Source organism: Helicoverpa zea, chromosome 2 (genome assembly GCF_022581195.2).
Source record: "Helicoverpa zea isolate HzStark_Cry1AcR chromosome 2, ilHelZeax1.1, whole genome shotgun sequence".
NCBI classification, from domain to species: domain Eukaryota; kingdom Metazoa; phylum Arthropoda; class Insecta; order Lepidoptera; family Noctuidae; genus Helicoverpa; species Helicoverpa zea.
This window is the reverse complement of record NC_061453.1, coordinates 5,815,091-5,842,720: the sequence shown is the minus strand read 5'-3', so window position 1 is coordinate 5,842,720 and position 27,630 is coordinate 5,815,091. Positions and strand designations below refer to the sequence as shown.

The following is a 27,630-nucleotide window of genomic DNA, read 5'->3' as shown; positions in this document are numbered from 1 at the left end:
ACAGTTTACCGAAGTTAGAGAAATACAAGCAGTGTAGAAAGGCACTTCGGCTTTTTTCAGTCACTTCCTCGCTAGCTATCTATATTCCTTTATCATTGGCTCCACTTTCACGTATAGCTCTCCGAAGAATTTTTCGAATAGTGATGAGGATGGTCTAGGTAAACATGTGGGTGTGGAGGGGCACTTATAACTAGCTCGAGACAGTCGAGCAGTCGATACTTATTTATTGACTAATGTACTAAAAGTGCTTAGTTTACACAATAATTATTTAGATGATAATTTAAAAAATCGAATGTTCTGTTTCTAATAAAACATTGAATGCACGAATTTACTTTTGATTTTGATATTTTGAGTCACTCGTTGTTCAACAACAACAGGCAGAGCACAGATTCAATATAAACAGTACTTCCAACATTCAACAATAGTGACGTGCGTTCATAGAGGAATTGATATCCGATAGAAGAAATTCGAAAGGTTATTTTGTTTAATTTCTAATGGATATTTAGTATGAATTATACATTACAAGTGTTTATTTATAAGCAATGAAAGTGTAGTCAATTAATAAAATTGTTTTATATCAAGTTTACTCATGATTTTTATGTTAGATTTTGTTACCGCGGGAAAACTGTGAAACGTTTGACTAGTATAATGGCCGCAAAAGCGCCAATGCTTTACGTGTTTGCTCGTATAGTATGAAATTTGAGACCAAATTATGCTTCTCCAATGCTTTAAATGAGTTAAAAAAATCATAATTGAGATGGACATCAACGCTGGTAAGTAGCATTTAATTGTTACCCGAAGATTTTGGCTTATTTTTACGAATGCTTTGATAAATTGTGATGATAGCTTTACTTGTAACTTTTCTGAGCGTGTGCCTTATTAAACAGTCTAATTTAATTGCACATAGAAACCTATTACACTAAAATCTGTGCTCTAAATGTACCCAACTATAGAAAAACGTATTTTGTACACTATTCGTAAGCACGCTCTCTGAATAATCTAACTAAGACAAACGATAAATATACTTTGTAAGTAACACAGTAATCTACACTCACCATAATCTGTGATTCGTTTTATATTACTATCGGTGCCGTTTACAAATATTGTCATTTTGAATGATTTACGTATTAACGTCCATAAATACAAACAAAGCAAGAAGTTTTTACTAGAACTTGTTGGTATGCGTTTATGCCCCTGGTTTCCAAAAAGAATGCATACCTGTCATTAACTTCAATTTACCTTCAGCACCTATGAACTGGAGCATTTAAAGATTACTGCATTAAAGTTATTTAATATATAAATAATGGTGTACTAAGCAAGTCAGTACCCAAGGTGATTACTATGTAAAATGACCCTATACTTAATACAATCAAAGGTTCAAGTGGTGCTCCTATTTTCTATAAAATGATCTGGTTGTGTTTTACTCCAATCTGGTTAGTACTGCAAGCCTCATATTTGTATTTTCCTCATCCCAGTAGTTGTATAGGGATAATTATGTTGTAAGTCAAACAGTAAATCAACCCAGATAAATCTGTTTCTTGGTCTTCATGTGCCAAATGTCAAATAATGAAACACCTGGTTATAAAAACATTTACTGTTGCATTGAGATGAGGAGATAGATGTTTTTCATAACATAAATCTTAACCAAATACCATTATTTTAAGTTGAATGTTACGTGTGTACGATTTAATTCCCTCAGCAGTTTCAAATTGTTAACATGAAAGGCTTTTTATGCTTCACTTTATTTGCATTAAAAATGGTGCTCTATATTAGTTTTACTAGTTAATATTTACTTATCTATTATGTACATTTAAAAATAAAATGTTTTTGTTATTTTTTGCTTACCATGTTGGAATCTTAATATAATTAAAGTGTAAGTATTATCCTATTTCTTCTATCAATACTATTCTATTTAATTCTGTTCTTTCTTCAACTTCTGTAACTTAATAAATCACCACTTAGGTAACATAACCACCACCAAAGTCTGCCAGTATGATGTTCCCTTTAAAATGAACTAAATAATTATTTACTATATGTACGTAAATTCTTCTGAACTTCTCTCTCTCTCTATAGTTTATGACATTAACAAGACCTTATTTCTTGTTGCATATTAACCATGTGTATGAACAGTTTACTTCACATTTTCAAATATACCAGTATTGATATTCACTATTCTGTGATTCTTCTTTGTTTATGTAAATCATGTTGAAAATATTTCTTAAATGATGTCCTTGTTTTCTTATTGGACTGCCTTCAGAAGACACCATCCTAAGTTATGACTCTGTGACAATATTAAATTAATAAGTTGAATTCCTCTAGTATAATGTTATTAAGCATATTTCTAAGAATATAAGTATGTATGTACTATATTTTTTGGTGGTTGGTATTGTCACTCACTATTATGATTATTTAAGTATTCAAAACATTTAGTGATTTACCTTGTTGGTTTGTTTCAAAGAGGTCTCAACACAATTGTCTCTGATCGATGCCCTCCTGAGCGACCTTGACAAAACGATCACACCATGTGCTAGCAAAAAGAATGAGAAAAAAGAAGAAGAAACACAGGATGCCATGCCAGACTCTACAACCAACACGGAAAAGAATAATGCTAATCCATTCCACTGTGGGGATGATGTACTTGTAGAAAACAAAGATGGACGTTATTATTTAGGTGTGTATACTAATTGCTATAAAACTGTATATTGCTTTCCATAGGATCCGACAATAGCAACCATTGAATCCAACCCAGAAACTCCCTTTAGGTAAGGAATTACTGGATCTCTAAGGTGACTTACATTTAAAATTATAAATGTTTGCAACTAATCAACTGTATTACATCATTATCGAATACCTTTCTTTTTTCCCTTATCCGTCTTCCAATCTTATGCTATGCTTAGTTGGAAGAAGCTATGAGTTAGCACTGAATATTCATGCAGCGTTTCCTTCAAACCAGGAACAATAGTAGAGTTGAGTACCAGCAATGACAATGACTCTTGCGAGGTGGGCACGGGCACGGCGCGGTGTCTGGTGAAGTTCGGCGATGGGACGCACGCTTGGGCCCCGGTGTCCTCGCTGAAGCTGCTGAGCGCCCCACCGGCGGACGATGGGCGCATCATGTGCGTGGTGTGCAAGCGGCGCGAGGGGCCCGCAGCCACCCTCGCGACTAACGCCATCATTGCGTGCGACATGTGCGGAAGAGGGTACCACGCTAAGTGTCACTCGCCGCCTGTCGACGCGTGGATTAATGGTACGTGGATATCATGATTATCAGTCTCCCATATCCAATATTATATGATGATGAGGGTAAGCGTGGTGTTCAGTAATACAGGACTAACCTTCATCAGACACTAGTCTCTATGTTTAAAGCAACTTGTATCCAAAAAAGTATTTTGATGATGAGAAATAAATTTGATTGATGAAGGGGACACAGGAATTTAGAAAATCCTAGTAATCTATTCCTTGTGTAGTGATTGAATTGTGTGTATTAAAGTAGGTCTTGTTTGTATGCAGCTGTGAAGTCATCATAACAATCGTATTATACTTACAATTATAATGCGATAGGTATGTGAAGAGTAATACATGGTGCGGCTATATACGTGCGTAGTACATCGTTAGAGCTTGAACAATCTCGCACACTAGCATGTTATATACTTATCTTGCATAACACGATAGCATTAAACTGGCCTCTGTGCTATTAGCAAGCCAGTTGCCTAATTCATACCGGCATAATATCCGCTCTCTGATATAGGATCAATTTAACTAACAAAAAGCATTGAGAGTTGCTGACAAAAGTACCTATTATGAAGTCTCAAGTTAAAAGGATTTATTGTAACTAGGCTAAATAAATTTGTTTTTTTCGCGTCGTCTCTAGTCCAATATCTCACAAAAACGCCTGTTTATCACCGTTTCCTGGTGGAATTGCTGAAAAAATGGTATGGTGATGAACACACTTACCAGCAACGTTATTTGTCTACATCACACGTTTAAGTGTGACAGTCATTAACAAAATGCCTTTTTAATTAGATATCTTTAATTTAGACTTTAGAAGAACTATATGTGACATAACAGGAAAACTGGATTTAACTCCTAAAATTCGCTAAGATATAATGTTTCATAAATAGCAACTAAGAAATTGTCCTGCTCCTTCTTTTTGACCACGCAAATTAAACACAAAAGATAATCAATGTAGGCTGAAAATCAGCACTTTTGAAGTACAAGTTAAAAAGGAAAAGGATTTTCTACTTCTTATGAACTGAGTTAGGTGGACGAGTTTGTGTTCCTAATTATACTATTTTTACTATAATTCTTTCGCCAAACTTTTAAAACCGCCAACGCAAACGTATTTTGACAATATAACAATTCTATATATGTGCCTAGCCTATTTCCCCAACATAGTATGGTCGATCGACCCTTTCTTTCTTTCATAACAATTCTGTACACTGATTCAAAATTTGTGACAGGTGCATCCTGGCACTGCAAAAGATGCGTGGACCAAAGGTATAGAGTGGCAGCGGCTGAGAACAGGGCCCTCAAGCGATCAGACTTGTTTAGATTTAAAGGCGGGCAGCAACGGCGGCAACAACAGGAACTCACTCCACCCTGCGATGTAGGTTTATTACCGTTCCAAGCAAAACGAATAAGCTCATCTTCTTTTTTCGAATTTTAAATGTTGTTACTGTGACGTATATTTTCAGACTGCTTCTACAACATCGTCGGCTTCCGTATCTGATGCAGGCAAAGATCAAAATGAAACACATTGTTACTGTGGCGAAAAAAGTGACTGGCTGGCACAGGTCTGTTTCATCACTGAGCTTAACTTAAAACACTGTTTTTGTTCCTGAGTTTTTTAAGTATGTAACTTCAGATAGGTAACGATAGTTCAAACTGTTTGATGTTTGGTATTGTAACATCAAGTACAATAAGTATTTTCATATTTTTTACAGATGTTACTATGCTGTCGGTGTTCTCGTTGGTTTCACCAAAGATGCGTATCAAGTTTACAATATCCTTTGTATGCTGGCGATAAGTACGTATTTTTAATGTATTGCAGACTATCCTTAATGTTCCGAGTGTCCCAAATTCTGAGCACGAAGTTCGAAACATAATTGCTATTGATCATTTTAGGTTGTACATATTTGCGTGCGCTCACTGCAACGGAGGGGCGGAATATCTTCGTCGACTGGAGCTCTGCTGGTTGGATCTGGCGCATCTCGCTTTATATAATCTCACTGCGTACAATGCGCCAAATTATTTCGACCTAGATAGTGTCATTATGCCGTACATCATGGACAACTGGCATGCTCTGCAATTACCTGAGAAGGTTAGTTAGATAAATATATGCAGGATTTTTGAAACTGACTTCATGTATTTTATTTTGGATATCTGTTGTTAGATGTGGCGAACTCCAGTTAAAGAACGTCGTGAAAAGATCTTGACAGCGTTGACGTCGTCTCGTAAGCGATTCAAATGCGGACGCGAAATGAAGAAACGAGCTACCATCTGGGGTTTGCGCTTACGTCGTCCGCCCCCACCGCCGCTACAGCTTTCTGCATTGGAACAGGTTATTTGATATTCATAAAAGTCAATTGCCATAAGTTCAATGTAGGTGTCCCACAATTTGAACATGTTTGGCAGTCGTTACGGGTGGTCAGAAGCCAGAAAGTCTGACAACCAGTCTTACCTAGGGGCGTTGGGGTTACCTGGGTAACTGGCTTGAGGAAGACAGATAGGCAGATGCTGATGAGCTGTAACATAATCTTTGTTTGCATCTTTAGCAAAATTAACCACATTAGACCAAAATTATTTGTTTCCACGTCAAAGCAACGGTACCTGTTTAGCCTTTTTCGTCATAGCAACTGGGAATTTGATAATTGTTACGCTCTATGCTTTGAAATTATTTGTTTGTATCCTTGAAGAACGCAAGGCCTTATAAACTTTCTATATATTTTTTTTGGGGCATACGCATAAGGTATTTGTCTAATAAAAAAGTAGGTTACGTCTAATAATATCGTACATTTCTTAACATGTTCAGATCAAGAAAGGAGAGCCACTGTCGGATGAGTTAGTGAGGGAGTATGCTCCGCGACTTCGGTTTCTGCCGCGAGCGCCGTCGCCGCAAACAGTACTCGCTGCTGATGACAGGTACACATTCACACAATTTATATTTTGCACAAGTTTGTCAGTAAAACTTTATCTAACTTACACATTTCTTTTCAGTTCTCAACCTTCTAGCAGTAACAACGACAAAAGTTCCTATAAGAATCACAATCAACGTATGATTGTACCAGTGGATGGTCATTGGTTAAACTTAATGATGGGCAAACGCTTCCATGAAAATCTCAACTCTAACTCGAATTCCGAAAATGATTCTACTAGTTCCTATGAGTCTGTTAAGCTGACTGAAAACGACGAACAACCTTCCCCCTCTACTTGCACCTCTTCTGCTAGAAATTCTGATGCCAAAGCTGATAACATAGAGAAAATATCTGAGCTAAACGAAAATAATACAAACGAAGCAAAATCTATTTGTGATGAAAGTTCTCCAGTGCCATCTCCCAACACTTCTTTAGTTCCATGTACTGTAAAGTTAGATAAAATATCCAAAGAGAATATAGTTGATACAAACGTGAGCAAGAGTGACGTCACTAATGTGAACATTAACACGCACACAACAAGAATAGCTACAATGAACTTAGAAGTATCTAAATTGTCTACAAAGAACATTATCGAACATTCCAAAATAATGTCGCTACAGCATATGGATAGATTACCCCCTTTCACTAGTAACTTTAGCCATGACATGGAGTCGTCGGGAGACGAATCTTCCAGCAGGGGCACCCTAGACGCTATTATACCACCGCTTAAAGATTTCCAGGGTAAAAATAATCCGTTTCTCATGCAAAATACTTACCCGTCCAAGAAGCCGTTCTCATCAACGACTAACATTTACAATAAACAAAATGGCAAGCAAAACAATCACCACACACGGTTCTCGTTACCGGTAAACTTGAATCCACTGATGGGGCCGCTAGTTAGGCCATTGAAACGAAAGCTTAGCGAAAAGGACATCGTGATTGGACCTAACGGCGAGGTCAAAAGAAGGAAATACCGGAGGCCACGGAAATATCTACAGACGCAGGTATATTCCAAATAATACATAGCCAATCTATTTCTATATATACTCAAATTTCTATTATGTTATTTCATCTTATTAATACATATTATATAAATCGTGTGTTTAAATCCAATTCAAAATAAAAATAATTTTCCAGCTGAACAAGTCATGTCCTCTGCCAGATGACAACAACAAACCTGCTCAAATGCCAAACGAGAACGGCGAAGTAGCTCCGCAGGGCGGCGGGCACATCAATAACGTGAAATTTCACGGTAGAAGACTGAGACAGAGACAGGAGAAAAATTACTATGAAAACGCTAGACGGAATACGAGTAATAACAGTAGTAATAATAATAGCGTAAAAAGTCTACAGTTAAGTCCACATAAAGCTAACAGCAGCGCGGCGGAGGTGGACGCGGAGCAGCTGTCTGCGCTGAAGTCCAGCGTGCAGTCGTACTTCCGCGCCGGCCAGACCTTCCGCGTGCTCGCGCGCCGCCTCGCGCCCGGCGCGCTGCCCGCCTACCTCATCGAGTGGGACTCCAACGCCTCCTAGTCGCCGCCGTCGAATGCTCTCAAGGGTTCGCCGCCAACTTCAAGCTAGAAACCTAATCATTTTTAGTTATCCTTTGTTTTGTCTTTCCATGCACATACTCATAGGTATCTTAACATAATACAATACTGTACATAATATAATCATTTATTATTTTTATAATAGTAATGAACTGCTTGTAATAAACGAAATATACATTTTATAACTATTTTGTGACCTCTTTACCTAATATGTAATAATTAATCTCTTAGATCCTATGAGCTACTAAATGCAATGCTTGTAAGGGCAAAACAAAGGTATTAGGAAAATGGTAAACTGCCCTAGCTTTTATTGAAAGGTAATCCTTAATTTGACTAGACTTTGGGGGTGATCATGAATTTATTTAAATATCTATACATATTATTATTGTAATAATATATAAGTGCTTGTCTGTAGTCTAGTTGTACAGTAAGATCAAGGAATGTGATATATTATTATTCCAATTGGATTTGGCTGTTTCATTTGTAATAAATAACCTATTCAGTTAATTCAATATTAGCTATTTTCTGCTGTTTTACTACTTCATACACCCAAGTAAATGAGTACAATGCGACCAAGGTGCATTTTTTTTATAAAATTAAAGCCGGGTCCATCTTGTATCATCGTATCCGTATCGTCGACGCGTATCATGATCGCATATGTAGACGGGTGATGATACACCTCTGGACCCGGCTTAAGCCTCAAAAACTCCGAAGGTATTATTTTATTTTGCCTCACGAGTCAGTCTCGAGCGATATTGCTGTTATATTATGACTAACTGTTTCACCGCAGAAAAGGGGGAACTTCTTCCCATACCCCCGGACTAAGGACATTATCTGGGGTTAGTCAAGCTTCCCAACAGAGTTAAGTTTTTCAAATCGGTTCAGTGGTAAAAAATATAATCTACTTCTGAAAATACTTGGTGCATTAAATTAGTTTACCTTAGATTCCATTACAGTTACATCCAGGTCAGGCAAGTACCAATGCAACTTTTCTAAGTTTGTATGTACTTTCTAAGTATATCTTAGGGTTAATTCCCACTGAAAGAGCAGCGGCCGTAAGAGTGCGGCGCGGCGCCGCGCTCGCGCTCAATCACTTGCATTTACGGCCGCTGCCGGCCGCTGCTCTTTCAGTGGGAATTGACCCTTAGACACCAATGACTGTGTTTTGGATGGCACGTTAAACTGTAGGTCCCGGCTGTCGTTACGGGTAGTCGGAAGCCAGTAAGTCTGACACCAGTCTAACCAAGGGGTATCGAGTTGCCCGGGTTGAGGGGGTCAGATAGGCAGTCGCTTCTTGTAAAGCACTGGTACTCAGATGAATCCGATTAGACTGACCGCTGACCCCAACATAGTTTGGGAAAAAGGCTCGGAGGATGATGAGTTACATCCAGGTTATAATATACAGCCTATGTTACTTTGGAAGGCTGTAGCGTCCCAACCAGTGGCGGATTTATCAATAGGCCAAGTAGGCCAGTGCCTAGAGCGGCAGATTTAGAGGGGCGGCAAAGTTAGCTATTTTTTTTTAAATACGAGTAGGTACACAATCCATATATAAATAAACGATCGATAAACGCACTGTACTATATACTTAGGCTTATGTGATCATGAATTTTAAAATACCTATTCCAATAGCGTTTCAATAAAAATAATATAAAAAACCGCGAGCGATTCTTTGAGTCCTCAATCTAACAAAGAGTTAAAGCACCGAAGTAGCAAAAATAACTGACGCTCTACGCTGACGATTTCTAAGCTGTTTAGGAGGTGGAGGACTTTTGTATCCCAAAACTCGAAAAATTTCGCGCTTGCTGCGCTCGCATTTTTTTCAAGTTACACTGGTTTTTTTCAAACTTGTTTGAGTATTTTTGTGTGACTCAAAAATCTCGCGCTCGCTGCGCTCGCGCTTTTCACTTGACAGTGCCCTTTCTTTAATTTCTTTAGGTATCACTGCGTCCCAAAAATCAAAATTTCGCGCTCGCTGCGCTCGCGGCTTGTTCACTTCACACTGGTTTTTGTAAAACTAGCTAGCTAGCTTTATAACTTTGTAGTGATCTAACTCCGGTTTCTTTATGTGAAACCTATCAAAAAGCACCATGAATGATTTCTATACGATTTTTAAGTACTTCAATTACAATTTTAGTCCGTGATTATATTTTGTCGTTTTTCTTGGGGGGTGTTCAATAGGTAGTCCGCCCCGGGTGCCACCCGATGCTACGCCGCCACTGATCATAGCACCCGAACGAATGAACCGATTTCAATTTAGTTTTTTTTTTTTTGTATTACAGGTGTTTTACGGGCAAGTGTTCTTAGACATGTTTGATGAAAATCGATTGAGCCGTTTAAAAGTTACAGGGGCCCGATTCTCCTAAGTTAATATTGTCAAAATCGAATAGAAATCGAATCGAATATGATCGCAATAGCAGTTTTAACCATATCGGGCATTCTGCTACTAATAAAAGACCAATCGTATTCGATTGACATTTGATTGGTGTGCGATTGGTCTGCTATTTTGGTGATTTTGGTCTATACGGTAGTTTGCTGTACAATCATTTTGCAATCGTAATTCATTTGCAGACAAAATGATTCATTATTGAATGACAGAAAAGGATAAAAATGTTTATTTCAAAGAAAAAATAGCGGAATGCCACATACGCTTCAATCGTAATCGAGTCGGGATTGGACCTCAGTCGAATCGAGTCGAACGTGAATCGTATGACGCTTAAGTAAAATTAGGAGAATCGGGGCCCAGAGGTTTTACGCTTTAAAGTCGCTGTCAAATAAACTTGTTAGGTCAACATTAAACTCTTCGATACATAGCGGGTTGCAAAAAAAATCTAGTAACTGACAGAAGTATCATTAAGTTCACAATCATTAGGGGCGGCAAAAATTGAATGGCCTACTAGCGGCAAATTTGTAAATCCGCCACTGGTCCCAATTGTGTAAGAATTTATTAAATCAGCAGTTTCTGAGTACTTAAGCTACACAGAATCCTTTTTTATACATAAGTATAGAAATCCTGGAGAATACGTAAGCTTCATAAATGTGAAATCCTCAACTTCCTTTTGCCAAAATGACTAATTGAACGATTACCTTCTCTATACTGCTTCGTTGGTCAAGCTGTGTCATAGCACGGCTGCTGTTCACGAGGTCTCGGGTTCGATTCCTGAGTCGAGCCAAAATCGCTTTCGAGGGTTTTAGAAACTTCCACAAAACAGCTCGGAGCCTAGAAGTTGATGATTGGTAGGTACACCTATCGGAGAACACGTAAATTTCGAACCTGCGCCTGATGTCTCCCCGGTCGAGCCGGATTACCGTCCCATCGGGCTGAGAGTGAAGGAATAGTTAGTGAGTGCACCTGTGTCCTTCCCTATATAACAGCCGCCGTGGCCGAAATCGGCCTTGGACGCTATTATAAAAGATGACGAATGTATAATCAAAAGACTGATTTAAAATGAATTTAAAATTTTGTTTTATGTTTAACCTACGCGGAAACGCTATCACTACGACTATTCCCGTACCTATCCCTACATATCCTTTTCTACACGGTAGAGGCTGCTAGCAAGTGCCCTGCCACCCACGCCCGTATCTAATTGCTCTTAGGAAAAGCGCGAGTAAAGTTAACTTGCGCAGACGTGAGTGGCCTCCAGCGGTCGACTTTGACGAGGTCTTACTGCGTCTCTGATAAAAAAACAATGCAGTATACATTTAAACAATACAGGACCCGGTATGAATGAAATGGTAGCTCGGTTTGTAAAATCGCAACTGTATATTATACACAAAATAATCAAGGGTTTTAATAGAACCAGATAAAAAAAAATGATTTTATTGCTTCCAAAATAGGACACTAGAATAGAATTACTATCTCATATTTAAAAAGAACTATAAATATTGTAACTAACTATATAAACTGGCTTTAAGAGGTGTGTTTACATATTGTACATAAACACTTTTTGATTATGTTCATAAAACATTGCGGAGCTTAATTTCATATAAGCTTATGAGACATTCAGAGGCACATTACCTTTGTTATGCCATGTCAAAATGTAGCACAAACTGGCGAAAATAAAATATAAATAACAATTTAAACAACATATATACAATATGGAATGTCAATATATTTTACTTCATATCTACATTTGATTTAGAGTTTGAGAGTAAATGACTGAAATTAAAAAATTTCTTATATAACAATATACAATGTTTTTGTGGAGATTTTTGTTATTGGTATTATTATTTATCCTCTCAATGTTTATGAGTATGTATGCAAAATTCTTTTAAATTTACTACATTTGCACTGGAGTTATCTATCTACAAACACAAAAAGACATATTCCAATGTAAAATAAATATATTTCAAATCAAATGTATGACATTTGATCTGTTTTCCATGACAGACTGATAAAAAATCTACTAACATTAAGCAATATTTATCGAAAATCGAATACGTAACAGAAATTCTATTTAGTAATAAATATCAAGTCACGCCGCTACCCATTGCATGTTGAATTAAAAGCGACATTCTAATATTATGGCATAATATACTTTGTTTCAGTTACTTTTCTAAGTGTCTGCAATGACTTGTTTATCGAAACGTTCACAATACAGCGATGCAATGAGAAATGGTGTGAAATCGTGTAACAGATTTCATAGTTCATTTGATTGTTTATTCATCAATTACATAAAACATGTTGATTTTCCAATTTCAATCTACCAATCTATCGTCATTAGTAGACACTATAAAACAATTATGGAAGGAAGGAGACGCCTCTAAAACGAAATATAAATATAGACTTACGAATGTAAAGAGAGTTGTTTACCTTTAAGACCTTACATACAAACTTATAATACAAGTTAATTTTAATTAAAATGCAACCCTCTAGTAAAGGCCCATAATATGTGACCACGAAATCAATAATGACGTTACAACAGTTTAAGTATACCTATTCACAGCACTTAACCACATGTTAGTCAACTGTTTCACGCACTAAACGATCACAAACTCACTTCGGTGTCATACTATCACCATAATTATCGATTGCATTGACGTAAAATTAATATTTATATACTCATATGTACAATTTTATTAGTGTCCTGTTTAAACACATTACAGTGATTCCTCAAAAGCCGCCATCAAATCGCTCTGCATGTTCATATCGATTTGACCAGCCATCTGCAACAAAACGGACAGTTGTTGAAAGAGGAAGCCATCTGGTAGTAATCTTTCAAGACTACCTACTTTATATTGACTATTCTTTAGCACAGTTCCATCGGCACGTGGGGAACGGCTAGTAAAGCATACATTTGTGAAATAATAACTTACGGCTTCTCGACGGCGGCGCTCCTGCTCGCGCTGACGCAGCCGCTCGCGCTCGGAGGCGGCGGGCTTGTCGGGCGCGGCGGCGGCGGCGGCGGCCGCGGCGGCGGGCGGCGACGCTCGCGCCACCGGCGACACGCGCGGCGACGCCACCTCCGCGCTCTCCACCTTACGCGGACCCGCGCCCACTCTGTAATAACACACCCTCCTAATTAAGCACTCACTCAATAATACATATTATGTATACAAATATTATTTGTTTGATACATCTAGGTAAGATTTCAAATAGAATATTCTAGTAATTAAATGAATTTTAACGATAATGGAAGCAAAATTATTATGTAAATAACGCACCTCATTTTTTCTTCGTCGGGTTGTCGCCTCTCTGTTTCTTGACGTTGTCTTTCTCTCTCGGCCTGTTCCTTCTTTCGCAACTCTTGCTGTTCTATAAGAGCTCTCTGGCGGTCTATCTTCTCTTTAGCTTGCTTCTTAAACGCCTAAAAAGTTCAAATAACCACAATATATCGTGAACCATATTCACAAGGAGAAATACTTAATATTGAATGAATTATGTATTCCAATGAGAATCTTACCTGAAAACTATCCATAACAGGTTTTTGTTTTATTTGGTGATTGGTTCCCATGTTTGGTATACTCTGTGGACTTCCAGCCTGTGCCAGAGATGACCACGAGCTGGCATTTTTTAAATTTTGTTCTTGTTTGAGTTTGAAGGCTTGTGCAAAGTTAGTATTTTTTGAATCTTCCATCTTTTTTTCCATCTCGTATTTAGCTCGGTCTGACATATTGTTAGAAACCATGTTGGGAACTCCCATTAGGTCTTCAATTGGTTTAGGTGTGAGCAAAGGTTTTATATCTTCTTTTTTCGCAGCAGGTGTGATTAAACACGGTGCATTTGGGATGTTGTGATGAGACTGAGAAATGACACTGTGTGGCGCTGATGGTATTGGATCAAATATAGACGAAACTGGTGGCACGGTCATGCCCTGGATAATAGGATTCACATCGGGTCGCAGATGCTCGCGTTCAAGCTGCATTTTTTCCACATATCCATTGTGGGGCTGCAGGTACATTTCAGTTTTAATCTGTTCAGGCACACGAGCCACCTCTGTCAAGCCTCCAAGCTGTGCCATCAGGTTTTGGTGAGCAGAATCTGGCATCATCTGTGGCTTCGGTAGGGAAAATTCTTCTTCTAGACGCATCGACGACTCCGAAACTCCAACGCTAACGTCCATTGGCACATCTGCTTTAAGACTTCGCTCCAGACTAGCCAAGGACCGTTCAATAGGGTCAATGTATTGAGAGGGATCAACTTTATCCAGCCCATTCCGTGGTTCAATTTTAGGAATGGGCTTATGGTCCTCAACTTCTCGAACAATGGGTGCGATGGAAGAGTCAGGGATGATGTTGGGCGGCTGCGGGGGCGCGGGCGCAGGCGGTGCGAGCGCGGGCGCAGGCGGCGCGGCGGCCTCCTTGTGGTCGGGCTGCACGGCCACCGCCTCCGGGCCCGGCACCGGCTTCACGTCGGCCGGCGCGGGAGGCGCCAGCTCCACGGCGGCCGGCACTGCCACTGGAGGGGCCACTGGTGTAGCGACCGTCACAGTTGGAACGGGTTTCTGCTACACACGATAAACGTCAAAAATCATCAACTTGTACTACCCATAATCGTGAATAACTTAAATAAAAGAGAATATATTTACCGCTTGCGGTGGGTGTTGATGCTGCTTCTTCGCTTTCTTTTTAGGCGTCCTGCTAGGACCTGTACCTGAAATAAAATAAGGTTACGAGAATTTGATTTCGCGCCTCGAACCATAAACGAACATTGACAACATATTTATACTTAACTTCAGATGCCGCAGAACGATCCATTTATTCATAAATTCTTGATAAAAGAGAAATAAGTAAAGGAGAAGCCAGTGTGTACATATTGCAATGTTCACTGATACCTGTATAACTTACTAAATAAAATATCGTAAATAGACTATGTTTTATAGACTTTCCACTTCCTTTCATCAAAAAAAATCCTATTTGTTCAGATCTCAGGGTACACAAATGAAAATCAATATAAATTACTTAAGAGATTTACTTAAATTGTTATATATTGAAATATATACAAAGTTTATTTCCACTCACTCTTATATCTATTAATTTTTAAGTCATGAGTTGATTAAATCAATCTTACATAAAATTTACACTCATGGTGTTTCGGTTTACATGCCAACTCTCTACATTAACATTACAACAAAACGTTGATAACTAATTGCACTAAGCATACATACTAATTTGCTTATAATGAAGTTAAATCGGATTGGAACACTTCAGTACCCGTTAGATTAGTTAAAACATTTCTGTGTTCAATTTTACATATTTGTTTATTTTAAAATCTAACTATAAAATAATTTGTCTATGATAATATTGATATATTAACAGATTTTAAATAATGAGATTTACCAGTTCTCATCTAACGGGCCCCAAAATAAACCAAATATTGATTACCAAGTCTTGTCAGATAATCTCCATTTTATCAAAATAAAATATCATTATGTATACAGTAAACTTTTTGTTCTCCTCCCTTCTAGTCACATTGTGGACATGAGAAGGAATTTCTAGATAAAATATTATGTTTACTACATACTAACTTACACTATAGATTTTTGAAGCAACCTGCAAATTGTACTTGATAAAAATATATACTAAATGTAATGGACTATTGATTACAGGTAATGATTTGATTGGGAAGTTATTCTGCTTTTACTCTCACATTATCCAACAATTTTTTTAATACTAATTGTTCTAGTCCGTATAATTGAGCTACTCAATCTGAATAATATAATCTAAAATAAAACATAGTTACATATGCATATTGTAAAAATTTCTAAATAGCGGACAATAAAACATAAGTAAACAAGTAAAATGATCAACATTTTACTTAGTAAGTCAATCATAAAATGTGATGCTTTTGACCAACATAATTTATTTACAACAATTAAAAACCAGTTAATTTGGTCTAATAACATGTAATGCAATATCAAATTTATTTTAGGCCTATTTTAAACCAACCAATAAATACAAGGTTTGTGAAGTACCAGTTTACGTCTCTTTGAATTTGTAAAAATTTTGATATTACAAACCAGTAGAATAAATAAACAACCACTATAAATCGCATTATTCCGTGAAAACTTAGTATACCAAGCGAAATATTTCCATTTAACCTTGATTATTAAACTAACTTTGTCATAAAAAATAACTAAAATGACATACATAATGTAAATCCAATCATGAAGATAGTAGTTTACACGCATATTGCAATATATATATAAATTACAAAGAATCAATAGAAACAATATTTGTTCAGATTTAGTTGTAGACTAATGGCTCGAGCTTTTACAACCAATGTGACACTACAACGTGGATAAAATAACTGCATTTCTTACATCACTTATCACTTACAATGCTCACAGTATTAAGTTATTTTCGAAGTTCCTACATGTGTCTAGGATTTTGTCGTTAATATCTATCTATCAGGTAAACAGAAACAGCAAAAAACAAATTTACTTTATATCTTTTATGAAAGAAGGCTCAATTAAAGTTATAAATGCGAAGCGTCTCGTAGTAGCATACCTTGCTACATTCATTTTCAAATGAATGTGGACCAAGAACAGACTAGCATAGATGCCTGTCATATAGGGACACATTCACGTGTACAATTTATATACAAAACATTATTTTATGAGTAAAGTAGTATACAGATTAAAATGACGCTTCGACTCTGCGAGGCTATGCCTTGATCATGACGACATTTAATTACTATTCGCTTCTGATTCTACACCACAGAAACTCAATGCTTAAATCTGGTGGTAATCAATCAATTTATAGTACAACTTAAAATCCTCCTATATTTTCTGTTTCTTTGTTACTTTATTTTACATCAAATATATGAAATGAGCTTGATAAACAATCATGCTGGTACTACACTGATAGATACAAGGAAACACCTGGAGATATTTTGCTTATTATTGTAATAAAAGTATGTGAAACCATGACAATAACAACAAAGTTTGCAAACAATTTGTGAAGGAAGGAGGCCAGCTTTAGGTATTTGTATGTTCATAAAGACAATTTTGATCCACACATCACATTAAATTTTTGAGAGCAAGCATCAAAGTGTATCAAGCATTAAACCAATAAAACATACCTTTTCAATAAAATAAATTTTTAACTACAACATGTCACAAGATTACATCCTCCATTGTAACAAATGAGAAGTGAGTCCATCATGGGGCTAATTTTGCTTGCTAAGTTGGTATCCGTCCTTACACAATTGTTTGCAATATTCCCTACGGCTGCGCTCGACTCGCCAGCTGCTCTCGGAGATCCTCTTCGCTTCGCAACACTGGACGTACCGACACTACTATCTATTCTTGTTCTTATCATACTTTTCAAGCCTCAATCAATATTAAGTGGGTTTAAATTTCACACTCAAAAGCAATTAGTAACCGTGAGATCTGAACTTTCCAATATTTCATAAAAAGAGATCGAAAATTCAAGGATGCAAATGAAATAACATCGCGTTTGAGGACATGATATAGTTAAAAATATTAATGTGAAAAGGTATTTCCTATTGGTTTTTGAAAGCAAACCAAATACGCATTAACTTCTCTTACCGGCACCAATATCAAGTATCAGCGAACACCAAAGCTGGCTTCTCCTCCTCACTAACAACTGTTTTGTGCCTTTACCAACATTTCTTACATAGCGCAGCAGACTACAGATTCGAATTATACATTATCTGAATCAAACGTCAGGTGGTATCCCTCTCCAATATCACAGTAATGAAAATAATTTTTACTCAATCCTCTCAGTACTCACAATCATACTTTCAACACAAACAATATTGGGGACAATTACAATGCTTTTATCTTCTTTCTATTTAAGGTGCCAGCTGAAGTTAGTTTTTGATTTAGCACCAGGGGCTGAGTTATGAAGTGTAAAACGATAACTGTTTCACAGTGAAATAGGGATGGTATTATTTTTCATACACAGCTCCATCTCTCTCTCACATAAGAACAATTATGATCATAATGTCATAAAACGGCCACTAATATCCCCACTCAACACAACAATTAACTAACTCAATCACACTATGGCTAAAATCATTCCTTCAAGTAATTCACTGCCTAATATAATCAAAATAAACAGAACATTATATTCACATCATACTTTCACTATCCACTAATTCAATACATACTGGAGGTGCACTCTGCACTCATTTATAAATAATAAATGAGAAAAAACACAACTGCCAATAAAATAAAAAATCTTAAACCCTCAATAAATAAATACTATATAAATATAATATAGTCGGCAGCCCTTGGCCCCAAGATGTCATTTCAGAAAATTAACTTCATACTTACACACCTGTACATTATTTCTCAGCAGATGTTAACTCACTCAAGCATCTTTACCTTGGTCATTCCCTACCATTCATTCTGTCATTGACATCAATATCAGACTAGAAACACATTTATCTGTTAAAATGCATTCCACATTTTAAAATAATAGTTGTGTTCGGTCATATTTTTAAAAAATACTGGCAAAGGTAAAAAACTTATTTTCATCTTTGAAATCTTCATGAAAAATTGCTATTAACCTATAACTATTTATGTATATATCTCAAGCATTTGAACATATCCATACAAAGTGAAATATCCATCTTAATTTAAATGCAAGTATCATTAAAATCTATAACTAAACTGTAATTTACATTATATGGTACAAATAGGGTACCAGTCAGTGCTATATTTGTGTCTGTCTGTGAAGGAAATGATAGTATGTATTGGTTACGTAAGTCGTCGGCAATGTGGGCTAACCTGCTTCGCTGTCACTGCTGTCGGACGAGCTGGTGTCGGTACTGGACGACGAGTTGGACGAGTCGGACGAACTCGACGACGACGACATGCCGCCGCCCAGCGCCTCTTTACAACCCTCTGGTGACAATAACCATCGTATGGTTAGGTCGAACTCTCATTTCAATCGTGAATTTGTGGAGATAGTCACAGTTTAAAACTTGGGCCACCATGGGCTGTACACGCACATGACATGCACAGTATAGGTAAAAGTTATAATCATTAATTACTACTACAGAGCAAAGCACTCAAAAGAACTGAACTAAAACAAAATAAGGCATGACAAAAAGTGTATGTTTATTACTATTTTAGAATTGATAGAAAGATTGAACCAACCTTTTTTCTGTTGCTGCTTTTTATTTGTTCCTAGTTGCCCAGATACATCCTGCAGCCTCTTTTCTAATTCTTGTTTCTTTTCAGCTATTTGTTCATCCTTAGATTTACCAGACACTTTTCGATCTGCAAATCGACATGGCCGATAAACAATTGAACTTGTATATGAAAAAAACACATGAAATTGAAAAATTTTGGTATCACCAACATTATTTGCCAAAGGGTTTGGGTGAGGGAAATGTATTCAACAGGGTGGGTTATATGAGGGAATCATCTAACTACAAAAAAAATTAACACAACATGGTTACTCACTGATTTCCGGATGTGTGGATGAGTTATTTCTACTTAAAAACAATATTAAAAGGTGAAGGAATTAAAGGAAAAAGGAAAAGGTAAATAATGTCGGCTCAACTCACAATAAGGCTTACGTGTCTTTTTTCGAAGACATGATGCGACGTAGTTCTCTAGTTCACGCAGCGTTGAAGGTTTGAGGGTTTCAAAATCTATTTCGATTTCGTCCGGGTTGGAGTCTCGTAAAGAAGGTTCTCTACTTTGAATGATGTGCACTACTTTACCGAGTTTATCACCTGTGTAACAAAACGAAGATTCTCAGTATCGTTCAATAGGTACCCTAATAAATGGAAAAAATGTATACAGTTAACTAATTCTTTCAAGCAACTCACGTGTAAATGTTGAACAGATAACGAAAAAGAAAACGTTCAAAATATTATAGTTTGGTAAATTACTTAGTGGCACTCCCATGGTGCACGCGAGTACGAGTTGCCCGGGTAACTGGGTTGAAGAGGCCAAATTGGCAGTCGCTTCTTGTAACGCGCTGGTACTCAGCTGAATGAATCCGGTTAGACTGGAAGCCGATCCCAACATAGTTGGGCAAAAGGCTCGGAAGATGATGTTGTTAATGAAGGGGTATGAAATGTCCGGGTTGTTCGAAAAAGATACCGCGGCCCTGGTACATAAAAGGCCTATGACGGAACACGACGGTTTTTAGTCAGTAAGAGTCTGACACTCCCTCACCGCTGCTAACCCACAGCGGGAGGGGTCATTTGATGATTTTTGACGTCGTTCGAAAAAAAAAGGGGTATGAAATGTGTAAGTTACCAGGCAGCTTGTTGATGTCGAGCGAGAGCTGCCGCTTCTCGTCGTAGGACATGGGCTTGGCGTGGTCCTCGTCGTCGGTGTCGGGGTGCGGCGGCGGGTGCGGCGGCGGCGCGGCGGTGGGCGTGGAGCTCTTCTTCTTGCCGGGCGCGGCGCGGGCGCCCGCCTTGCCGGCCGCGCCGCCCGCGCCGCCGCGCTTGCTGCCCGGCTTGCCGCGCACGCTGCTCGGCGCCGCTGCACCAAACAAACACGTTATAACAACCAATAATACCATCATTTCTGGATACATTCCACATACGGTCCGGCAGCCTCATGGTAAGCTATTGATTTGCTTATGTAATGGGTGCTAACACAACTGACAAACTGCATAAAGTTATATTATAATATGTATTTACTAGCGACCCGCACCGGCTTCGCACGGGATAGCAGTATTTCCTCACAATTTAATGGATGTATTTTACATTATAAACCTTCCTCTTTCATCACTCTATATATAAAGAAAAACTGAAACCGAAATCCGTTGCGAAATTCTTGAAGCTCACTTTTTAGTGGTGCCTGACTGAGGATTAGTAATTTAAAATTATCTAGCATAGGGATATATATTTTGATCTACCAAATGATGACTCTAGGACCTTTATAAAATGATCCGTTATTGGTCGTCAAAATGCTATTGGAGCCGCTTCGTAATCTATTCAAAAGTTTGGCTGTCTTATTTCTCTGAATCGCATAGAAGTCGTTTATATTCAACAAACATAGTAGACGCGCAACGTTATATTATATGGATGTTTCTTACTCTTTCGAGTAAAAATTCAATGGATATTGATGAAATTTTACGGTAGGTACCTAAAGTATTTTTTACGAGGGTGAGGGAAGTAGTTCGCCCATAGATAGCCTGTGCAACCTAGTTTTAAATAGAAAATAGGAACGGGCATTAGTTGCATAAAGGGAATCTTACCTAAATTCTCAGCAATATTATTTGCTTTCGCCGCGTAAGCAGCAGCTGCATTGGGCTTAGGCACCGCATTGTTCGTTATTTGTTTCTTCTGCTTATCCTTCATTTTTTTCTTAGCTTTCTTTTTGTTATTGGATTCTTCTACTAGTTTTCTCATTTTTTCTTGTAGTGCAAGTAATTCTTTTTCTAACAGCTTAACTTTGTTATTTCTTTCTTCTTCTGAATCATCAGATTCAGAATCAGACTCGGAGCCAGACTCCGAACTTGATGCAGAGCTGCCCTTATCCATATGCGGGACGCCTACGTGTACGGGTTCGTCAGGAATCTTGGCATATCTGTAAGTCGATGTTACAATAGTTACAGTAAACAAATCAATTGAAATGGTATCACAGGGCTATATAGTAACCACTTATTATTACCTCATCTCAAAGACATCCTGAAGTTTTCGAGCCATTGCAACGACATCATGGTCCGGCGGGTTATATTTATAACAATTCGTGAATATTAGACGTACGTCGGCGGCAAATTCAGCGGCTGTTTTATATGCTCTATTGTCCATCTTTTGTTTCACGGTTCCAAGGTCCATGGGTTTCTTAATAATATCAAAATAATCATGAAGTCCAAGCAAATCAGCATCTACAGGTTTATAAAACGGCCAGGCATAACCCTGTCGAAAAAAATAAGAGTAGCAGATGATTCATTAAGAATCGGAAATACAGAATAAATAGAATAATGAATTACAGAAATAACTTACTGAATGTTTTTTAGAGAAAAGTTCTTTTAGAATTTCATTACAACTCTTAAGAGCATCAGAGAGTTTCTCTTTACTCTTAGCAAGCTGAGGAGTCATGACAGAGTGGTGCGAAGCGCCAGCACCGCTAGGAGATAAACCTCCCATTTTAAATCCATCATCCCCTGTCCGGCTCGCCTGAAAGGTTACGAGATTTGTGAATACCATGTTTATTATTTACCGTTGCATTAAATCCACAACTAATATATCATACCTTCTTCTGTCGACCACTTTCTCTCCTTGTGGAGATTTTAGCAGGTTTGGGACCACTCTGCTGATCTATGGTAGGTGTTGTATAGCCCCCTTCAAAAGAGCTTCCCATAGGCGTCGTAGTATCGGCTTTTCTCTTCACACCCTTTTTCACCTTTTCAAAATACGAACACAAATAAGTAACATGTCGAAAAACTATTAGGGGCAAAAAAACATACACTCGTGGTAAATACCTTGGCCGGCTGCGTTTGGGATAATGCTACCGCTGGTATCGTCGAGACTGGCGGGGCCGCCGGCTGGGCCACGTGGAAGCTGGACGGCTGCGTCGCCACCTAAGATCAACCGTATGATACAATATGTTCGCGAGGACAGCGGGGCGGTGGCGCATAACGAGGCAAGCTATGAACCTGCTGCGGCAGTCCGGTGTGCGTGGCGGGCGGCGTGGCGGGCGGCGCGGGCAGCGCGGGCGTGGTGGTGGTGTTGGTGGAGCCCACGAGCGCGGGGTGCGGCGCGGGCGGCGCGGGCTTGGGCGCGCGCGGCGCGGCGGCGGCGGCGGGCGTGGCGCCGCCGGCTGCCCCAACTGCTGCGGCGCCCGGCGTGCTCGTCCCGCGCTTCTTGACCCCACCCTTGCCACCTTTCGACGGCGCCTCGATTTCCTTTTCCTCCTTGTCCATCTGAGCTATCTGTGAATCGCAAATTAATCTCTCATATATGATTTCAATTGACTGTTTTCAAAAGATTTAGTAATTTAAATACAAAAATTGTTTTTTTTTTTTTTTTTTTTTTTTAATATTTATATATCGGGACACCATTTTCACACACGGTTGGTTAGCCCCATGGTAAGTTATTAATTAACTTGTGTTATGGGTGCTAACACAACTGATAAACTACATATAGCTACATATATACATATTGTAACACCCAGACCACGACCAACAAGCATGCTCATCACACAAATGTCGACCGAACCGGGAATCGAACCCGGGACCTCAGGTTCGGCAGTCCGGCATGGTAACCATTGCGCCATCGAGGTTGAGGATTAGTCTAAATGAGAAGTAATTTTCCCTTAAACTTACCCGATTCAGAAATAATTTCTCCAAAGTTTGTGCCATAACTACTACATCCTCGCCTGGTTTATTGTAAACATAGCAGTTGGTGAACATGGTGTTGAAATCTTGAATACATTCCTGAGCTGAATAGTAATAGTTGGACTCAAGCCTTTTCTTTATTGTTCCTAAGTCCATGGGCTTCTTAATTATCTTATGGTAGTCCTAAAATAAAGAATAGAAATATAAGATGACGAAAAAAATCCAACAGGAAAAAATTCTGTGATAAAAATTACAAGTACTTACAGGGAGGTTTAATTTTTTTGCATCTACAGGTTGGTGAAAAGGCCACGCAAACTGATGTTTCCATACTGCCTTCATTACATTCTTTTGGAGAAATTGTAGCTGATTTGTCATCCGGCCCTGCCGCCGCGCCGGCTCATCGGGGGGAGCGCCATTGACCGGCTCCGCCGTCGGCTAAGTAACACATACGTACGAATTTAATCAACATATATTTTTTTATATATTCTAATTACGTATTTTACATTTGTGTTTCTTAAGAATATCCCTTGATACTATAGGCAGCATATTACAAGAGAACAAGAACTTGGGCTGATGTTGGCTTATACTATGTAAGAGAGACTTCTATGTTCGATTTTTCTTTTGATTGATAACTTACCGTGCTGGTAGTAGCGAGAGGATCGACTGCCTGCTGCATTGTGCTGGAGTCAGCAATCTACCTGCCAAAGTGACACAACTACTGTAGTAGATATTAAAACAGTATTAAATTATAAAAAGTAGTATCCAGCAAACAACTCTCACCTCAATTGTAACAAGAGGCTCATCCAATCTCTGACTAAGAGGCATCAGCTAAACCCTCTTATAACACTAAACCATTCTATCATAATAAAATATGTTGGTGCTATTGCACCTAGAAGCAGGTCATCCCATTCATAGACAAATAAAAATCCTACCTGAAAGAAATATAGTGAAAGTTATACAACTCCCGGTCTAGCATAATATTTCTTTAATGAAAAATTACTTATTTATTATTACAATAACTGAGAGATTAAATCTTATTAATTACCTTGCATCTGATTGCAGGGTAGGAAATATAAATATAGAAGCACCAAAGGCTCTCAGCTGCTTGACAGCAGTTTCTTCAAATCTGTAACAAAACAATCATAACATTAATATTTGTTCCTGCAGCATCATCAGCATCTTTAAAAACTACTTTTATAATCTCTATTTAAAAACTATTTCACTGTACTGTACCAAATAGCTCCTAAATCTGTTATTTTACTATGTCTATGTTTATGTCTGTCTATATTGTACAGAGATGATCATGTTATGATGTATGAGAAAATAATACTAAGACAATTTATTTATACTTATAAATACTGACAAAACCCTCATAACTATACTTTTTAAAGCATCGGGTTCAAAAGGTAGAGAAAAAGCTAATTACTTGTACCTGAGATAATATAAAATAAGCTAAACCAAAATTGTTAAGAGTAGCACATTTAATAGGGCCTGTTGCAGCGGCCTCTCAACTGTGTGCATTATCATGTAATTATGTCAATTGTTTCTGTATTCTATACACACACAATTAAAAAATGCCATATAATATGCTGTATAAATTTTGTGGTAAATTGATGTCCACCCTAAACACAAAAATTATTATTGTTGCTTTGTCTAACAATAAGTGGTGGCCTATAACATTTTAATTAAAGAATGCTGGCTGAAGCAGTTTGGCATGCCCATCATCATTGAGCATCACCAAACATTTCTAACAATATACCTGTGTGTATGTTACAGCATAATAAATCGTGTTTTGTTCAAAATATTAGTTGATACAATCTATTTTGGTTTTATATTTAGGAAAAAAAATTTAAATAGCATAGGAGAAGTATCTTGCAAAGAAGCCTAGGACAATATTTTCAGTTGTATGTTATACTATCACATCAAATGTTTATATTCTCAATAGTGAATTAACATTGTGTTTTTGGTAATTAGAATTCTAGTTCCAGCATCCAGTTTCTAAGTAACAACATAGGAACATTTAAATATGCTGTTGCAGAAATAAATGTGTAGTATTCGCAGATAGAATGAATTAGAAGTGCATCAGTGTAACACCTTTCGTGTATCCAAGGTTAAATTAACAGACACCACAGCAATCTAACCTTCAGTTTGTCTTGATTATCATATTTGGATTTAGTGTTGCAAGTCTAGACCCAGCCTCGTCTTAAGTTTATATTATGGTGAGATCATCTTACTGAATCTTAATGTTATTGACTGATTACCCACTGCACATAACATGTAAACTATTTCTACCAGGAAGGTTTTTTCTTAAGAGTGTAAATTATGTCATGCAACGTGCATGTCCCCAACTTTGTAACATGCTCTTTTGTACCAATTGGAAGTTATGTACCACCAACACCATCCACTACATCAAGCTTGTAAAAACAAATATGAAAAATGTTAACTGGTCTAATGAGTCATCAGCGATATTGCTGCATGACGCTTCTGAAGCCGAGTAAACGTTCCAGAACATTCTTTGGACTCAGCATTGTAGTAATGATGTGCAGGTATCAGGTACAGAGGTAAAAACATCAATAAAAAATAACAGATTTCGCACGAATATATATTTGAAAAATATAGTTAATTGGACAAATTGTAACGTACAGCTTTGTTTCTTAACATCTATTTCATAAGATTATGATCAGGTACAATAAATGAACTATCTACAAAACAATGTTTGATTCTAATACAATTGGTTAATGCCAATACTTTCGTCAAGGGTTTACGTTTTTTTTTAGTTTACATACCAGTAAAATAAACTCAAGTTTGGTAACTAGAAATGGGAGAAAATTGCCTTAAAGAGGCCATGAACAAAAAGGCAAAAATATTGCTCAATACAAGCAACATGCACACTCTACTGAAACGAATTATGCAGCCCTATGATAACAGCAACAAAGGAGAACGAAAAATACATCAAATTAATACCAGTAAAGCTAAAAATTATGAAAAAAGACTTACGAAGAGATATTAACGCCAATATGGCGGATGAACTAAAAATACGATGTTAGAGTAACTTCTTCAAACGCAAATGTATCGATTTGCTCCAGTCTATCAGTCACTCCACACAATAAACTAAATCATAGTACTTTAATATTTTTATAAATTCATCGTCTTAAAATAACTAAATTCACTGAAATCTATAAACATTAAAGAGTAGCACAACACGACCTCCGAAGACACAACGAACTTCAGACATGGCGGCCAAACAAGACCCAAGAATGACGAGCGTCTCTAGGCATAGTAAAAATTTTTCATTTCACACTGGAAAGGAAAATTCTATAAAATCAGCATAAGAAAATGTAGAAAACGAGTGTATTTTAATTTCTCATAAGATTTTTTTTCAGGATTCCATATAAATCATAGGATTGATTACGATAGCTCAGTGCTTGAGATTCTTTAGATTTTGTACGGATGTATAGAGCATAGAAAGTTTGTTTCTGATTCGATAAATTTAAAGTTGCAATAGGAAAAATATCGATGAGCCTAAGCGGCTTTAAAACAATGAGCAAAGCAATATCATGTAAAATAATTAATATTAATTCGTGATTCTTGAAATTGAAGAAAAAATATTTATTATTTATTTATTTATTGTTGTTCTAAACGGTAAAATTTAATTTTTTATGACTTATAAACAATGTCCAACAAAACTAGAGTTCTCCATTACTATGATGAAATCGCCGATAGATAGGTGAACATTTTAAATGAATTTTATTTTAATTACGTATATTTCAATTAAATAGAGAGCGACCGATAGTAACATTGTCCAATATTACTATTAAAATATTGAGCATTTAAAATTGTGTTCGCTAAAAAGGTAAAAATCATTAGGCTATCTTCAATATTGAGGTGATGGGTGTGGTGGAGAATGCTACCACGGTTTTACCTAAGCTAGCATTCAATATGAGGAGTGAGTGATATTATAGTTGACGGTTTTATATCTCAAAGTATATAATTATTGATGTCCTTATATGACTTTAATAACATTTACATATTAAGAAAATCGACTGGTAGAGACGGGAGAACCCCGGGTACCAAGACCGTGGTGTGACCTTGGGGGACCAAGGGGTGACTTCTTTGGTCACGCCGAATTCGGTTGTCACCCCTAGATTCTCGCCTTTATTCTCTATGGTTAGTCGTCAAACAAATTTCGCGCTCTTTTTCATATTCCCTCTTTATTTCTCTAC

The 27,630-nt window shown here is 37.5% G+C and overlaps 2 protein-coding genes across 7 annotated transcripts; one reads left to right on the top strand and one right to left on the bottom strand.

The window, feature by feature from the left end:
* Positions 1-449: 449 nt before the first annotated feature.
* LOC124639168 (metal-response element-binding transcription factor 2) lies at positions 450-8,151 on the top strand. Of its 2 annotated transcripts, none has more exons than XM_047176415.1 (11): positions 450-474; positions 2,461-2,671; positions 2,954-3,247; positions 4,461-4,606; positions 4,695-4,793; positions 4,944-5,026; positions 5,125-5,320; positions 5,393-5,560; positions 6,032-6,141; positions 6,217-7,138; positions 7,272-8,151. In XM_047176415.1, exons 2-11 carry the CDS (start codon positions 2,572-2,574, stop codon positions 7,665-7,667), a joined length of 2,514 nt encoding a protein of 837 aa, XP_047032371.1. In that variant the 5' UTR covers positions 450-474; positions 2,461-2,571; the 3' UTR covers positions 7,668-8,151. The 2 variants fall into 2 exon arrangements, with proteins under 2 accessions (XP_047032371.1, XP_047032363.1); XM_047176407.1 differs by lacking the exon at positions 450-474 and adding an exon at positions 481-773 and having other exon boundaries at positions 2,459-2,671.
* Positions 8,152-11,488: 3,337 nt separating this feature from the next.
* Positions 11,489-26,860, bottom strand: LOC124643969 (bromodomain-containing protein 3-like). 5 transcript variants are annotated; one of them, XM_047183124.1, is made up of 21 exons: positions 26,405-26,860; positions 24,453-24,533; positions 24,188-24,339; positions 24,045-24,105; positions 23,672-23,842; positions 23,396-23,590; positions 22,727-23,002; positions 22,553-22,651; positions 22,324-22,473; positions 22,074-22,247; positions 21,739-21,986; positions 21,323-21,654; positions 20,371-20,601; positions 19,680-19,838; positions 19,255-19,377; positions 18,883-18,999; positions 14,713-14,777; positions 13,588-14,631; positions 13,349-13,491; positions 13,001-13,184; positions 11,489-12,850 (listed from the first exon to the last, which is right to left on the bottom strand). In XM_047183124.1, the coding sequence occupies exons 4-21, from the start codon at positions 24,081-24,083 to the stop codon at positions 12,785-12,787; spliced, it is 3,816 nt and encodes a 1,271-aa protein (XP_047039080.1). In that variant the 5' UTR covers positions 24,084-24,105; positions 24,188-24,339; positions 24,453-24,533; positions 26,405-26,860; the 3' UTR covers positions 11,489-12,784. The 5 variants fall into 5 exon arrangements, with proteins under 5 accessions (XP_047039080.1, XP_047039062.1, XP_047039073.1 ...); XM_047183106.1 differs by having other exon boundaries at positions 24,045-24,101; XM_047183117.1 differs by having other exon boundaries at positions 13,588-14,628; positions 24,045-24,101.
* Between the last annotated feature and the right edge of the window lie 770 nt (positions 26,861-27,630).

Excerpts from the sequence above, each read along its gene's own strand:
- LOC124643969 (XM_047183106.1), bottom strand. The coding sequence starts at position 24,232 with ATGCCTCTTAGTCAGAGATTGGATGAGCCTCTTGTTACAATTGAG. Across the intron at positions 23,591-23,671 it reads CAAAAAAATTAAACCTCCCT|GACTACCATAAGATAATTAA; the intron begins GTAAGTACTTGT and ends TCTTTATTTTAG. Across the intron at positions 21,655-21,738 it reads CAGGATGTCTTTGAGATGAG|ATATGCCAAGATTCCTGACG; the intron begins GTAATAATAAGT and ends ATCGACTTACAG.
- LOC124639168 (XM_047176407.1), top strand. Across the intron at positions 2,672-2,953 it reads AGATGGACGTTATTATTTAG|GAACAATAGTAGAGTTGAGT; the intron begins GTGTGTATACTA and ends CCTTCAAACCAG. Across the intron at positions 3,248-4,460 it reads TGTCGACGCGTGGATTAATG|GTGCATCCTGGCACTGCAAA; the intron begins GTACGTGGATAT and ends AATTTGTGACAG.